Source organism: Adiantum capillus-veneris, chromosome 22 (assembly GCF_014529385.1).
Source record: "Adiantum capillus-veneris isolate H3 chromosome 22, ASM1452938v2, whole genome shotgun sequence".
NCBI lineage: Eukaryota > Viridiplantae > Streptophyta > Polypodiopsida > Polypodiales > Pteridaceae > Adiantum > Adiantum capillus-veneris.
The window spans coordinates 126,472,313-126,486,470 of NC_140952.1; the positions used below are offsets into that span (position 1 = coordinate 126,472,313).

General features: G+C 44.4%; 1 protein-coding gene across 2 annotated transcripts in view; it reads right to left on the bottom strand.

Moving 5' to 3' along the window:
- Positions 1 to 2,650: 2,650 nt before the first annotated feature.
- Positions 2,651 to 14,158, bottom strand: part of LOC147430182 (diacylglycerol O-acyltransferase 1-like) — a 198,116-nt gene continuing 186,608 nt past the window's right edge. For both annotated transcript variants that reach the window (XM_086494683.1, XM_086494682.1), the window contains 7 exons: positions 7,101 to 7,182; positions 6,953 to 6,973; positions 6,804 to 6,866; positions 6,501 to 6,548; positions 3,610 to 3,672; positions 3,481 to 3,534; positions 2,651 to 3,115 (listed from right to left, as the gene is read on the bottom strand). In XM_086494683.1, coding sequence (XP_086350809.1) covers positions 3,014 to 3,115; positions 3,481 to 3,534; positions 3,610 to 3,672; positions 6,501 to 6,548; positions 6,804 to 6,866; positions 6,953 to 6,973; positions 7,101 to 7,182 — 433 coding nt within the window. In that variant the 3' untranslated portion in view covers positions 2,651 to 3,013. The remainder of the gene's footprint in view (positions 3,116 to 3,480; positions 3,535 to 3,609; positions 3,673 to 6,500; positions 6,549 to 6,803; positions 6,867 to 6,952; positions 6,974 to 7,100; positions 7,183 to 14,158) is intronic.

Consider the following 14,158-nt stretch of genomic DNA (forward strand, 5'->3'; position numbering starts at 1 on the left):
TTCAAGCCATAGTGGGTCCTTAATTTCTTTACTTTTTACCTCCTATGAGATTTTAAGGATATCCCAATGGATAGCCCTTACATTTCTTGTGCAATGCTTGATGTGGTTACCCATTCCTTGGGCTTATCACGAACTCTTGGGGTTGGGCCATATCTCTATATTTAGATTGGAGTTGCCTCTAGGATTCTCTAATGTAGATATGTACGGTATGCTGAGGCTAGAGGCTTTGAAAGGCTCCACTTAGCTTTATCTCTCTTGGTATGTTGCTTTTATAATACTAAGGACTGGTCTTACCAAAGCTTGCGACTTTAAAGCCATTGCATTTGACTTCTTGTGAACTCTTCCACCAATGGTACCTGTATTTTCAACTCTATTTGGCCTAGTGAAGATAGAAAGACTATTGTAGATCCTCTATAGCACTAGCAATGTGCCATCCTTTATTAATCAAGAGCTACTCTTCAAGCATGTCTTTTGGAATCATCACTGTAAATTCCACCTTATCAGATTTCTTTTGGATGAGTAGTAGCCATTGTGTCAACCCCTTCGTGAAGCAAAGGCTTGTCATAATTACTCTAAACTCGGTGTGAAACCATATTTTCCTTTACTTTATTATCCAATAGAGTTAAGCATCTGATGCTAGCTCCATTTTCACAATTTAGTACAATTACATTCCCTACTTTATTATCATAGAGTTAAGCATTTGATGCTAGCTCCATTTGCACAATTTAGTACAACTACAATCCCTATTTGATCATCTTTTATTTTAATCCGCAAGAATCTCACTAAATCCCTTTGCTACTCACTTTCTATACTTTTCACTCAAAAATGTGATAGCAAGGTTCAAACATGGGCAAATGAGAGCTTGGCTATATGTTGTCTAAGTTATCCCTTCAAGCTAGGTCCATACGTTGTTGCCAGTACCTCTTTTTTTTAAATATTAAGAGGAACAAAAGGCCACCATGCCTTGCCCCCTCCTCCTGTTGCCCCTCAACTATGAAACCAAATTGACAGAGGGCACCACCAACACTTTGCATATAGGAACTTTGGGAGACGAAGAACCCTCTTGACGTGCTTGCAACTAGCCAAGGTTGGGTGAAAGAGCATGCAAGGCAAGCAACAAGAAGCAATCTTGTGAAGATTCCTATGTATGGGGAATTTCCAAAATGTAGGGGCACATGCATATGAGAACTTTAGGAGAGGAAGAACCCTCTTGACACGCTTGCAACTGGCCGAGGTCTAGTGAAAGAGCATGCAAGGCAAGCAACAAGAAGAAATCTTGTGAAGATTCCTATGAATGGGGAATTTCCAAAATGTAGGGGCACATACTAGTGGCATTGTAGATTATGTTTGCTTGCTTTGTGTTGGATGCCTAATAGAATCTTGTTTTTCTTCCTTGGGAGGTGGTTCCACAAAACTACCTTGATTAGAACAATTATCATTGGACTATAGTGTAATTAGTGGTTTCTCTAGATTTTTACAATTCAAGCCTTATCTTCTTTTTTAGTGGCCGATGTGAATTGCAACATCCATAATTGCATTGGTATCTTTGAGTAAATGCTTGTCTATCCACTTCAATCCCTTTGGTTGTACACTCTCATATGTTGCAAGTTAATTATTTTGAGCTTTACTTGTAATTGTTTCAACTTCCTAATTGTATTGCCTACATTGAGACTACTATGGCTCTAAGGCTTTGGGTGCTAAAAATTTACCCAAGACCAACTCTTCTTGCATATCTTTTTGCTACGATCATACAAAATTCACCTTTTAGTAGTTGAGAATTGATTGTGATGAAAGAATTAGGCAACTCCCCAACACTCTCATAATGAGTTGAGGATGTTGAAAGTGACTTTCGAGTAACATGCATCTTTACCCACATCCCATATGACATAGGATTTTGTTCTAGCGATTATCATATTTGGTGCACATCATAATTAGCATGTGGGAGCTTCCTTGCCACTTCTATACTCTCAAGTCGTCCTGACAACTAGCCATGAGGAAACACTTTACTTTGCTTTAGATAGATGCCATCTTGATTCTATGTTGCATAGCTTCAGGATAGATACCTCTTCCATGGGCTGTGGTCAGCTGTACAGCTATTACACTAGTTGGAAATAGAGACTGAAAAGACATAAAACAAGCATGTCGAGGCACCACAAAAATGAGCTACATTCTCAGGAGTGTTGTCGCGGTCACAAACACTAATTCTGGACATGGCAAAACTGAATCAAAAGGGCATGTAACACTTATGGCAATGACCCCCTTGGGGACAAAACAACATGGTATGTATTGTGCCAGTCAAGTAGCAAAAGATGGACCTATCAAGGCTTAGACTTGCAATCCTCAAGGCCTACATTAAGAAGAAATGGTACAAGATCCAACCTCTGCTAGGCTTAACAAGGTGAAGGGTCACGTTGGCATTCGAAAACAAAAAGAATGAAAAAGGCCCATCATATGAGACTCTTAAATGAAAGGACCTATTTGACAACTATAAAACCAAAGAAAAATCTAATAATTGAATGCTTCACATGCAAAAGTCAAATGCATGCGCCTAACTCCTTCCTCCACTAAGGTTTGTTTTAGAAAGCCAACAAGGCATACATCATACAAAGAATACCACCAAGGTTGAACTAGACAAAACAACAAGATGATGTGTAAGTTCAGAAGTTACACAAGGTAACAATCTGAATTTCAGTGTCAATAATATCTTGCCAGAGAATGCCGTAAGTTGTTCCATTCTTCATGAAAGATGAAGTAGCATAACCTTGACATTACCTCAAACTCATTGGAAATAAAAAAATCATTTTCACAACAATACACAATTCCTATTCATGATTATACCAAAGGTTTTCCAAAACCATAGATTTCAAGAGATTTCTCAAAACCGGCTTTCACGCTGACCTCAGAGTTGAGAAGGTCAGACAGGTAATTCGATCTACCAAACCTCATCTTAGAACCCTGTGCAAGAACTATGTGCCCTTTTCTTCTTACATGAAAAGAATAAGCAGACCTAAGCTCAAAATGTAGAGCTTTGATTAACATAGTCGTGATAGTAAAGCAGTACACTAATGGGTTGGCCCACAATGCAGAAGAAGAACCAGAAAATGATATTGCCAACCTGCAAAACAATAGCATAATGAATTCTCAATTAGTGTTGCTCTCTACAAAAGCCTCACAAAATGCACATTACATGATTTGATAAGACAAATTTGAAGAGCTCTTGTGAAAGCTTTTTTGGGCCTTTGTACTGCTCTAACCAAGATTCACAAGCTGCTATATTTGTTTGTGAAGGTGTCTGAAACTAAAGGAGACAAATAGGCAGCCGCAGCTGAAAGAATTATACATTCTTTCACTAGGGTATGTTTGAGATTGGGACACAACATGTAAACAGGTTCTATATTTTCCATTGTCTGACGTGCTTGAAAAACAAATAATTGGAACAAAGCTGTATAACTGAGTATTATGATTTTAAAGAGATATTACCATTGCACTCTGAAATCTTTTATGTAAATAATTGGTCAGGACCATAAGGGGAACCTGCAACAAATTCAACAAGGTCTCATCAGTTTAAGCCCAGTAGGAACATAAAAAAGTAAATAGCTTAATTGATACCTGAAACATGATTCCTAGAAAAGCCCAACATCTGAACATATGGCATGGAATTCCAATGCATAGCTGCAAGGAACATTATCTCCACTTAATTAAAAATCTTACACACCCTACTAATGTTCATATCAGTGCTTAGTGGTCCCAAGGCAGAAAAAAGGATGAATACAATTTTTGACTATGCTAGCTGGGGCAAACTTGAGGATTGATGCGCTGGATCACTCTCGCAGCCCAACACCTCAAAGCCAATCACCCTGGGATTTTCTTTTATCAGCATATGAGTTAGAGATCACCTGATGCTTTAATCCGGAACGTGGGCTTCTTTTATTTTTCAGCTTGGGTTCTTTCCTGTCCTGTGCTTTTGAGCAATACCACACTATGTAATAGATTAGCACTGGGTGCCTTTCAGATAAGGGTACCCTGCTGGGCAGCTGAATCACTATAGCCATGAAGATTTGATCATATCTCCTCCATATAGAATACCCAAAGAGGGAGTACCTTTCAAGTACCTTAGTACCCTCTTGGCTGCAGTTCCGTGAGAGAACTTTGGAGCTTGCATGTATTGAGCAAGTGAGTTGACTGCAAAACAAATGTTAGCCCTAGTGATTGCCAAGTAGATGAGAGATCCTATGAGCTGCCTATAGAGTGGAGGTACTCATGTTGAGAGATAAAGATGTCTCCCTTCTTCAACCTAGAGACTTCAATGCCAAGAATTTAGTGTAATTCACTAAGGTCCTTCATCTCAAACTCCTGCACAACCTCAATGCGCAAGGCATTACAGTGATCACAAATCTTTGAGGTCAACCTCGGCCCAATCTCCATATAGCTGGGTCGAATCACAAACCCATCCCCTATGGGTTGGAGAAGATGCTCTCTATAGAAAGCCATCTTCGTGCCCAACTCCTGTGTCGATTCTATCCATGTGCTCCTGGTGTCCAACTGATTCAGATCCTTACGAATGAGTCTAGTAATCTCCACCCGTGTAAGAGACAACGATGGTGCATCAAGGGACTACTCGAAGGGAGGCAAGCTGTCCATGCTGAAGCCATGTATATGGAACCATGATGACATATGTACCAGCATGATGTGTCCCCCTGTAAAGGTAACTTTCTGGAGGACTCAAGGGCCAACCTGGCATACCAGCCTCTAGTAATATCCCATAAGCTGTGCATAAAGGAGACTGATCTGGTAAGCGCCTCTATCTATGTGGCACAGAGGCCTTCGCTCTAATTAGCCGAGGCCTCTCCATACCTCTCCACCCATCTTGACCCACAGAGGGTCCTGCGAGGAGTTTCTTTCGAAGGCAAGTTACCTGCTACCAGGGTGGACTGCATCATAATGTGTAGAGTGTTTCGAGGGTACAACTTCATGTTTTTCTGAAGTACCGGCTGGAGTCCAGCTTCAAATTTGCGCATCTTCTCTTCATAAAAAATTTTCATAAAGGGAGTGACCTTGAGGAGGACCACCCAGAATTTGTCGATGTAGTCAGACACAGCTTCATTCTCTTTATTGGAGAGCCAATCCATTCTCTTTCACATCGATGTCAAATTCAGGAGGAAGAAACTGAGCATAACTCCTTTTTAAGCTCCTCCTAGTCTTTAGGTTCGTGTTTTTCCAGAACGGTCGTAAGCCACCAATTGCTAGCCGTATGTTACAAATACATGCTAACATGGCCTAGTTTCGAGCGTTCTAAGAAATTTCACACGAGCCTTCTACGACCCTTTGCAGAACCAGTTAGAGGAGATCCCTTGAAGTAGATGAAACTAAAGAAATACTTTTTCCAAAACAGATCATTCACCATCAGGAGCGCCAACCAAAGTCTGGAAGAACTGGGAAGTACTTAATACAGTTTAAGAATGAAAGCTTTGGAGGATAAGCGCGAAGCATATGGCCCACGCAGGCACTAATCTGATCGACCAGTCACCACCATGCATTGGAGGAAACCTACCTGTAGCTGGAGATGTGATGCGGACATTGTCTAAAAATTTTGAGTATCACTGGGAGCATAGACTTGCACTAAGGGGTGCCAATCACTATAGCAAAGGACTATAAAATGACAATCCCCAATGGGAAGGCAACCTCGCGTCGTGATAGGGAGAGAGGTGAATGAGAGGGTGACTAGAAATCTAGAAATTTGCTAGTGTCTATCATCAAAGTTTGGAGTCAAGAGCTCTAGCTCTAGCAAGAGCAGTTAAGTCTTAGAGAGACTCAGAGCAGAGGGCGCGCTCGATAGCTAGACCAAAAGATGCCTCGTCCCATCATGGTCAGCTCCAGAGTACCACCCTGGGGGATCCACCATGGTATCGAACGAGCTTCAGAATGAACTTGGACGATAGAGCTACAAAGATTAGTAGATCTTGACGCTCTCGTACCTCTCGTAGATCATGTCACTGACATGTTTAGCATCGTCGCACATGAGAGTTCATGTGAGGGTACTTTCAGGGGCAACCCACTGAGGAGATCAGGCTTTGGCAGATAGGCCATCAGGTCGATCTATTCATTCACTTATTTGTTCACATTTAAACTTTTGTTACAGTAGTCTTTTGTATATTCTCTACTAACATTTAAATCACATGATGATGGTGTAATTTTCTGGTCTTATAGGTCTTTTAGGCCTTTTGTAGATGTAAATAACATTTCATTTCTATCAACTCTCTAGATTCTTGCATACTTAATAACAAAGCAGGTACTATAATGAGGACATTCCAACGTGTAGCATTTTATTCACCTGAGCCCCTTGTGCAATAATATGCAAAGTAATTGTGTCTACATATATGCTCTAACCGACTTAAATTTCTTCAATGTCCTTGGCTTTCACTAGCAGCATTAACCACATATAAACTTTTGAATACTGCTAATGAAGCTTGGTAAAGATATTCTGAATGAGTTTTCCATACCTCATGGAAGACACCGGATATGATAAAAGAGATAAAAACAGCTCCATCCTGTTTTACAAAAAACGCCTCAGAAAATCGTAAAGGAAACTTCTTATTGATGTTACCCTGCATGGCCTAAACTGTATTTCTACTAAAAGACAGCTATTTTTTTGTTTGATACTATAAAAATGACCAGGTTGTATGTATTAACCTCATGTACCCAAACCCCACTGGAATACTCTTATGAAACCCTAACTTGCATACTGTAGTTGTTTCATATGGATGATACTATCTTTGGAAGGCTTTGGATGTTTGGAGATTCACCTTTGAAATGCCTTTGCGTAGGCATGGAAAATACACATGCCTGACCATCCATTTGTGCACAGGCTGCAAAAACATTGGCTTATTATTTAGGTAAGAAAGAGAGAGCAGACACAAAAAAAGAGGAGCTCATGCCCCATAACTGACCATACCATATTCCATAATTTCCAATACTGACGAGTAAAAGGTGGAGTCATAAACATGTTACCACAACCAGAAAGCGTAGTTAAAAACAAACAATTTCAAGAAGACAATAAAACAGATTCAAGGGCCAGTAATGGCTCATAGCATCATCCTTACCTCTTCAACTGTCTTGGCATTCCACCAATCTTTGTAGAACTGACGATCCCCGAAATAAGTCAGTTCTGCAATAATGTTTAACCTGTAGAAACATCTCAAAACCGAAATCCATAGAATTTAAACGCAGGAAGCCAGCAATGCTTGAACAATCACAAGTTTATGAAAGTAGCAGCGGGAAAATCAGGCTGGTAACAATGTAGAAAGGAGGTAGAGTCAAAGGAGTGAAAAAGAGACATGACAGAATTCTGCCTGCAACTGATCGTCTGCTTTGTCAAAAAGCAAAAGATGGCACTTATACCGTGATAAATTGCTTTAAATGTAAACCACATGGACCTCGTGAACAAATGAGGCATTGCACAAATTGCAGTGTGTGTGTGTGTGTGTGAGAGAGAGAGAGAGAGAGAGAGAGAGAGAGAGAGAGAGAGAGAGAGAGATGAAATAAAATGAAATGTTATATTAACGTCTTCAAAAAGGCCAAAGTGACCTATGAGACCAGAAAGTTACAATGTGGTGGATCTGATACAAAGTCAGAGTAACAAGATGACAAAATGACAAAATAAAATACTATGGAATCCTAAACTGCTAGGTGTGAACTAAGCAGCTAGCTGGGATAGCTGAATCACAGGAGATCTAGCATCGGGTCGTTGGCGGATCTCATCAATCTCCTCCATGGTTAGTAGTCTGACCGGGCGTCGTGCATGCCTGGCCAGAGTGCTCCGAATCTTCTGACGTAGCCTCCGTCGATGCTGTGTAGTCCTCCGCAGTCGTGGGCGCCTGGATTTCCCAAGTTCAATCGCTCGGTTGATTAGTGTGCCTCTGGTGTGAGATGAGGGGGCGCTCTGCTGTGGGAGTGGCTCTTGCGGCTGTCCCGTGTCTGTTCTGAAGAAGTCTGTGGTCCGTCTTTGAGACTGGCTAGCCTTGCCACTCATTAGGTTGTCTCTGTGTCTGTGCAGCTCGAGAAGAACAAACCCAGGCATCTCTGATCCTCATATCCCATGACTCTTGAGAGTGGTCCAAAACCCCCTCTGAACAAGCAATGGAAGCGGCCTCGTATCTCGTAGTAGACGGGGCAGCGGCATGTATAATGCAACTCTGTCTCAGGCTCCATGTCACACAAGGGGCATGTCCTGGCCTCTGCTGGTACTCCGCTGTATCTCCCAGTCTCAATCCGCAACTGGTGAGAAGATGTGCGTAACTGGCCAATAGCACATCGTATCCCATGAGACAAGTGGGTGTCCATGTATTTGGGTCTCGTCACAAAACCATCCTCCGTAAGCTGGAGAAGGTGGTCTCTGTAGAAAGCCATCTTCGTGCCCAATTCCTGTGCTGGTTGTATCCATGTCCTCCTGGTGTCTAGCTGGGTCAGGTCTTGGCGGATGAGCTTGGTGATCTCTGACCGTATAAGAGTGAGAGATAGTGCATCCAATGAGTATTGGAATGGTGGCAGCCTGTCTATGCTGAACCCATGCGTCTGAAACCATGATGCCATCTCCCCATACCAGCATGTTGTATCTCCTTGCATGGCTAACTGTCGAGAGGACTCAAGTGCAATGCGAGTATATCTGTCTCTAGGAAGTTCCCATGTGCAGTTTATGAAGGAGACTGATCTGGTGAGCGCCTCAACTACTAGTGGGGGGGCCGCTAGCTCTGCTCGGATAATGGCCCGTGGTACTGATGCCTTGGCTCTAATGAGCCATGAGATCATAGAGACGAGAGGTTTCTCCATGTTCCCCCATCCATCTGTGCGACCCGGTCTCCCGTGGTGATCTAACGAAGGTCCCCATATCTCAGCTCCATAGAGCAATGCTGAAGCCACCAAAGTGTCAAAGAGCCAAAGCTTCGTCCGGGGTTCCTGAAACTGAACCTGCGAACACATCTTCTCCAATCTACTCAATGCTGCGTGGGCTCTAGTCAGTCTGGTCTTTGCTGCTCTTCTGAGTGAGAATGCAGGTCTGCTAAAAACCACTCCAAGATAAGTGTAAGCATCTGTGTACTCCACAGTCTCCTGGCCGTATGTGAATGTAGGTGCTGACCTCCTGATCCATTGTGGGGTGGTATTAAACACCATAACCTTGGTTTTACCAAGGTTGACAGACAAACCACTTTTGTGAGCAAACCTATGCAAAGCATCCAATTGACATTGCATTCCCTCTGGGGATTCGGAGATCAACACTATATCATCAACATATAACAAAAGTGGAATCCATGTCCCTGCCAACTTGGCACCTCTATCACCATTGCTCTCAATGTAGTCAGAAACCTCATCCACGTACATACCGAAAAGAGTAGGAGAGAGCGGGCAGCCCTGCTTCACCCCAATAGTGGAGTGAACTGGTGTAGAAAGTCCCTCAGGGGTGCGTACGTGCCCTACTACTGATCTGTACAATGCCATGATCCCCCAAATGAGCTCTGTGGGTACTCCCATTTCCTGTAATCTGCGCATCAATCTAGCTCTGGGTACTGTGTCAAAAGCTTTGCGGAAAACCACAAAGCTACAATAGATCCGTCTCCCATGAGATCTGCCCTCCTCGATGATGGCCCTGAGTGTCAGGATATGGTCAAGAGTAGAGAAGCCTCTCCTGAACCCTGCCTGCCCAACTGCACGCATTCCTTCCCTCTTTGCCCATCTACTCTGCTCTTGCTCAAGAATGGATGCATATAACCGTGCCAGTGTGTGTCCAATCATGATAGTGCGATAATTCCCAGGCTCCATGGGGTCTCTTGAATTGAAGATAGGTACAATCGCAGATAGGCTCCAAGTGTCCGATAGACCCTCACAGATGGCACGGTTAAACATAACTGCTAGAAGCTCTGCTAGCAGGTTTTGGCATGCATGAAATGCTCAGCGACTAAGCCATCATGATCATATGCCCTTCCAGTCCTCATCTTGTCAATGGCTTTCTTCACCATCTCAGCAGTGAAAAAAGCACGTGTGTGGGCATGGATCGGGGGGGTTGGGAAGGGGCGATTGTCCAGGTACTGGGTACAAAGATGATGTGTACTGACCCCAGGTCTCTGTGGAGGAAATAGCAGGGGGGGGGGGGGGGGGACTGCTCATGAAAGAGCCGCCACGCCTCACGCGAGTCCTGACTCAAGAATAGCTGGTATAGATCCTGCTCGAGTCGAGCCAAAAAAGCCCTCTTCTTCCATCGCACCAAGTGTCGGAAGTCGATCTGTGACTGTCTGGGAGTGACGTCCCCCAAAAGCACCTCCCTCTGAAGTCTAGCTCTAGTCTGGCGGCACTCCTCATTGTACCAGCTGTTCTGAGGCATGCTCCCTGATCGGCATCTCTGCTCAGGCTGGGTGTGGGTATGCCTCTGCCGCTGCGTCGTGTAATGTCTGTGTCAGTATAGTAGTTAGCTCCTCCAGAGGTCGCCTCGAGTCCTTAGTGCATAGGCGTCTGTAGATCCCGTCCATGTATACAGAATCCGTCTCCCGTGTGAAGGTGTAGCGAGTAAGGGCTGCTACCCGTGGCCTGTGTGCTACACTGAACTGGAAGGAGATGCTCATCGACATTAGAGCATGATCCATTGCCACTCCGACCGGTCTGGGCCCAACTGTGAGATCCTGGATCATAGAGATGAGATTCGGCTGTGCCATGAGATAGTCCATTGTGCTGGCTCCATGTCTGTGTGGGAAGCATGTAAAACCTCCCGCAACAGGAAATCTCTGTAGGCCATTCAAGATGGCCAATCCATGTGCGGTGCCCATGTCTATCAGGTGTCGCCCATACTCAGTATATTCCACATCGTGTGATAGTCTAGACAGGCCCGTCTCTGCAACATCTAGCTCTCTCAGCATCTCCTCTGAAGTATCATAAAACACTCTCTGGTGATGGGCAGGGTGATGGGCAGTCCTAGCATTGAAGTCCCCTAGAATGATAATGTCACCATCTCTAGAGAACTCCCGTATGTCATCATCCAAAATAGAAAAAGGGGACTGTCCTCTGGGTGATGCATAGACTGATGTACTCGGGGGAAAGTAGCAAATAGCAATGTAAAGATATCTGCCTATCTCTGCTTTCAGTCTCACCCACATGTACCTAGCCTGCTCATCCCTACGGGCTATATGTATCAATGGCTGCAGATCTTCTCTAAATAACACTGCCACTCCCCCCGAGCCCCGTCCTCTGTGCTCTGAGCGCGTCTCCTGTCTGTAGGCTGTCTCCCACCTGTATCCACTGATGTGAGGCATGGATTGCCCGGGGGCCTGGTGTGTCTCAGAGTAAAAGATGATGTCTCTTCCAGTAAAGCTATCCTCAAAAGCACCCACATAAAGATGCATAGATCCATTACAGTTCCAAGCAGCCACTTTGAGTGTGGTCCCATAAGTTTCGCACCGTCATGTGGAGCATCGTTCTAGTATTACTACTCTTCCATCTTGGTAATAGGCAATCTTGCCTTTTCCCCTTGCCGCTCTAATCTCCGGCATCACTTCCTGCATATGAGCAATCTGCGAGAGGGTGAGATCATCCCCGAGAAAGATGCCCGTCTCTTTGAGAGTTGGTATTTTCTTCAAGAAGGACTTCTTCGCTTCCATGGAGGGAAAACGGAGGATGAGTGCTCTTTCTTTTGAGGTTTCCCCGCTGCTTCCATTTTTCTTTATGTTGCCCACTCTCCATGCTCTTGTGTGCGCCGGCTTCTGAACCCCCATTAAGGCCATGAGTTCTTTTCCCTCTTCGTCCACATTGCTTTTGTCTTTAAGACCGCAAATTCTCACATGTAACGCGCACACCCGTCTTCTTTGCTCCTCCTCTAGTGTCTGATTAATGATAGTGGGTGTGGACATGGGCGTTATCTCCTTGCCTTTTCCTTTCTTAGCCACCTAAATCCATTTCTCGGCTTCATCCACCTTCTGTTGAGTTTTGGTAAGAACATCCACCCAAGAAGTCGTCATCTCTTTGTGTTGCTCTTCTCCCTCTTTGATGGCCCGTACTTGCTCCTTTATCGTGTTGATTTCTTCGAACACTCAGGGTTGCAGTCGCCCTCTTCCAGTGTGTTTCTTGATCGTGCTTCGGCGAGGTCTTTCTTGAGTGACGCAATCTCTTCATCCTGAGTCATCACTCGGTCTTCCAACGTATTTATCTTGCTCTCTTGGATCAGCACGCGTCCTTCGAGCATGTTTTTTGTGCCCAAGAGATTGCGGTTCATCTTGGTAATGGTCTCCGTCATTTCCTCTTTGCACTTTTGAATGGCATCCTCTAGGGGGGCGGCTCTATCATTCTGCTTCCTCATGCTTGATCGCCGTCCGCCGACAAAGAGCCACTAAGCTCACGTGGCTTGGTAGCTGGGCGGGTGGGGGAACGCGAAGAGGTATGGCAAGGGAGGGGCAGTGATAGAGTACGGACGAGAGAGAGAGAGAGAGAGAGAGAGAGAGAGAGAGAGAGAGAGAGAGAGAGAGAGAGAGAGAGAGAGAGAGAGAGAGAGAGAGAGAGAGAGAGAGAGAGAGAGAGAGAGAGAGAGAGAGAGATGAAATGATATATTAACGTATTCAAAACGCCAAAATGACCTATGAGACCAATCCGTTACAAACTTGTGAATCTGGTACCATGCCTAAGCACAAAGCAAGAGAGAGTAAAATGAATCTAGCAGTGCTACTAGCTGGAACTGTGTCCGGTGTGTGTGATCACTGATACAATTGGTTCCCAATACAAGAGAGAGATACAATGGGTGATGAATCCAACCTCATCTGTGGATGTCGAGATAGTATGGCTCGAATCCTCTATTGTAGTCTCCATCGATGTTGTGAAGCTCCTCTCCTAGTCGTGCGCGTCTCGATCTCCCGAGCTCCAATGCTCGGTCAATGAGAGTACCGCGGGTGTGAGTATGATCTGAGCTTTGCAGTGGTGGCTGCTCCTCTATTTGCCCAGTGTCTGCTGTGAAGAAATAGTAATCTGTCTATGGGATTGTCTCCCTCCAGATCTCCTCAGTAAACTATCTTTGTGTCTGTGTAACTCAAGTAGATACAGGCCAACACATCTCTGGTCGTGATAGCTCATGACAAGAGAGAGAGAGAGAGCAAGTAGATACAGGCCAACACATCTCTGGTCGTGATAGCTCATGACTAGAGAGAGAGAGAGAGAGAGAGAGAGAGAGAGAGAGAGAGAGAGAGAGAGAGAGAGAGAGAGAGAGAGAGAGAGAGAGAGAGATGAAATGTTATATTAACGTCTTCAAAAGGCCAAAATGACCTATGAGACCAATCTGTTACAAAATAGTGAATTTGATATCATGCCTCGGTACAAAAAGACTAGAACAAAAATACTACTACTACTAGAATCCATCCTCATCTGCACTTTGGATGTCGAGAGAGTATGGCTCGCATACTCTGCTGTAGTCTTCGTCGATCCTGAAGAAATAGTAATCTGTCTATGGGATTGTCTCCCTCCAGATATCCTCAGTAAACTATCTTTGTGTCTGTGTAACTCAAGTAGATACAGGCCAACACATCTCTGGTCGTGATAGCTCATGACGAGAGAGAGAGAGAGAGAGAGAGAGAGAGAGAGAGAGAGAGAGAGAGAGAGAGCAAGTAGATACAGGCCAACACATCTCTGGTCGTGATAGCTCATGACTAGAGAGAGAGAGAGAGAGAGAGAGAGAGAGAGAGAGAGAGAGAGAGAGAGAGAGAGAGAGAGAGAGAGAGAGAGAGAGAGAGAGATGAAATGTTATATTAATGTCTTCAAAAGGCCAAAATGACCTATGAGACCAATCTGTTACAAAATAGTGAATTTGATACCATGCCTGGGTACAAAAAGACTACTACTACTAGAATCCATCCTCATCTGCACTTTGGATGTCGAGAGAGTATGGCTCGAATACTCTGCTGTAGTCTTCGTCGATCCTGAATCGTGGCCGTCTGGATCTCTGTAGCTCCAGCGCTCGGTCAATGAGAGTGCCGGTAGTGGTCGAATGAGTGTGGGCCGAGCTCTGCAGTGATGGTTGCTCCTTTGGCTGTCCCATATCTAGCTCTCCCTAGTAAAGTGTCTCTATATCTGTGTAACTCAAGTAGATAAAGCCCAAGACATCTTTGATCCTCATAACTCATGACCCTAGAGAAAGGAC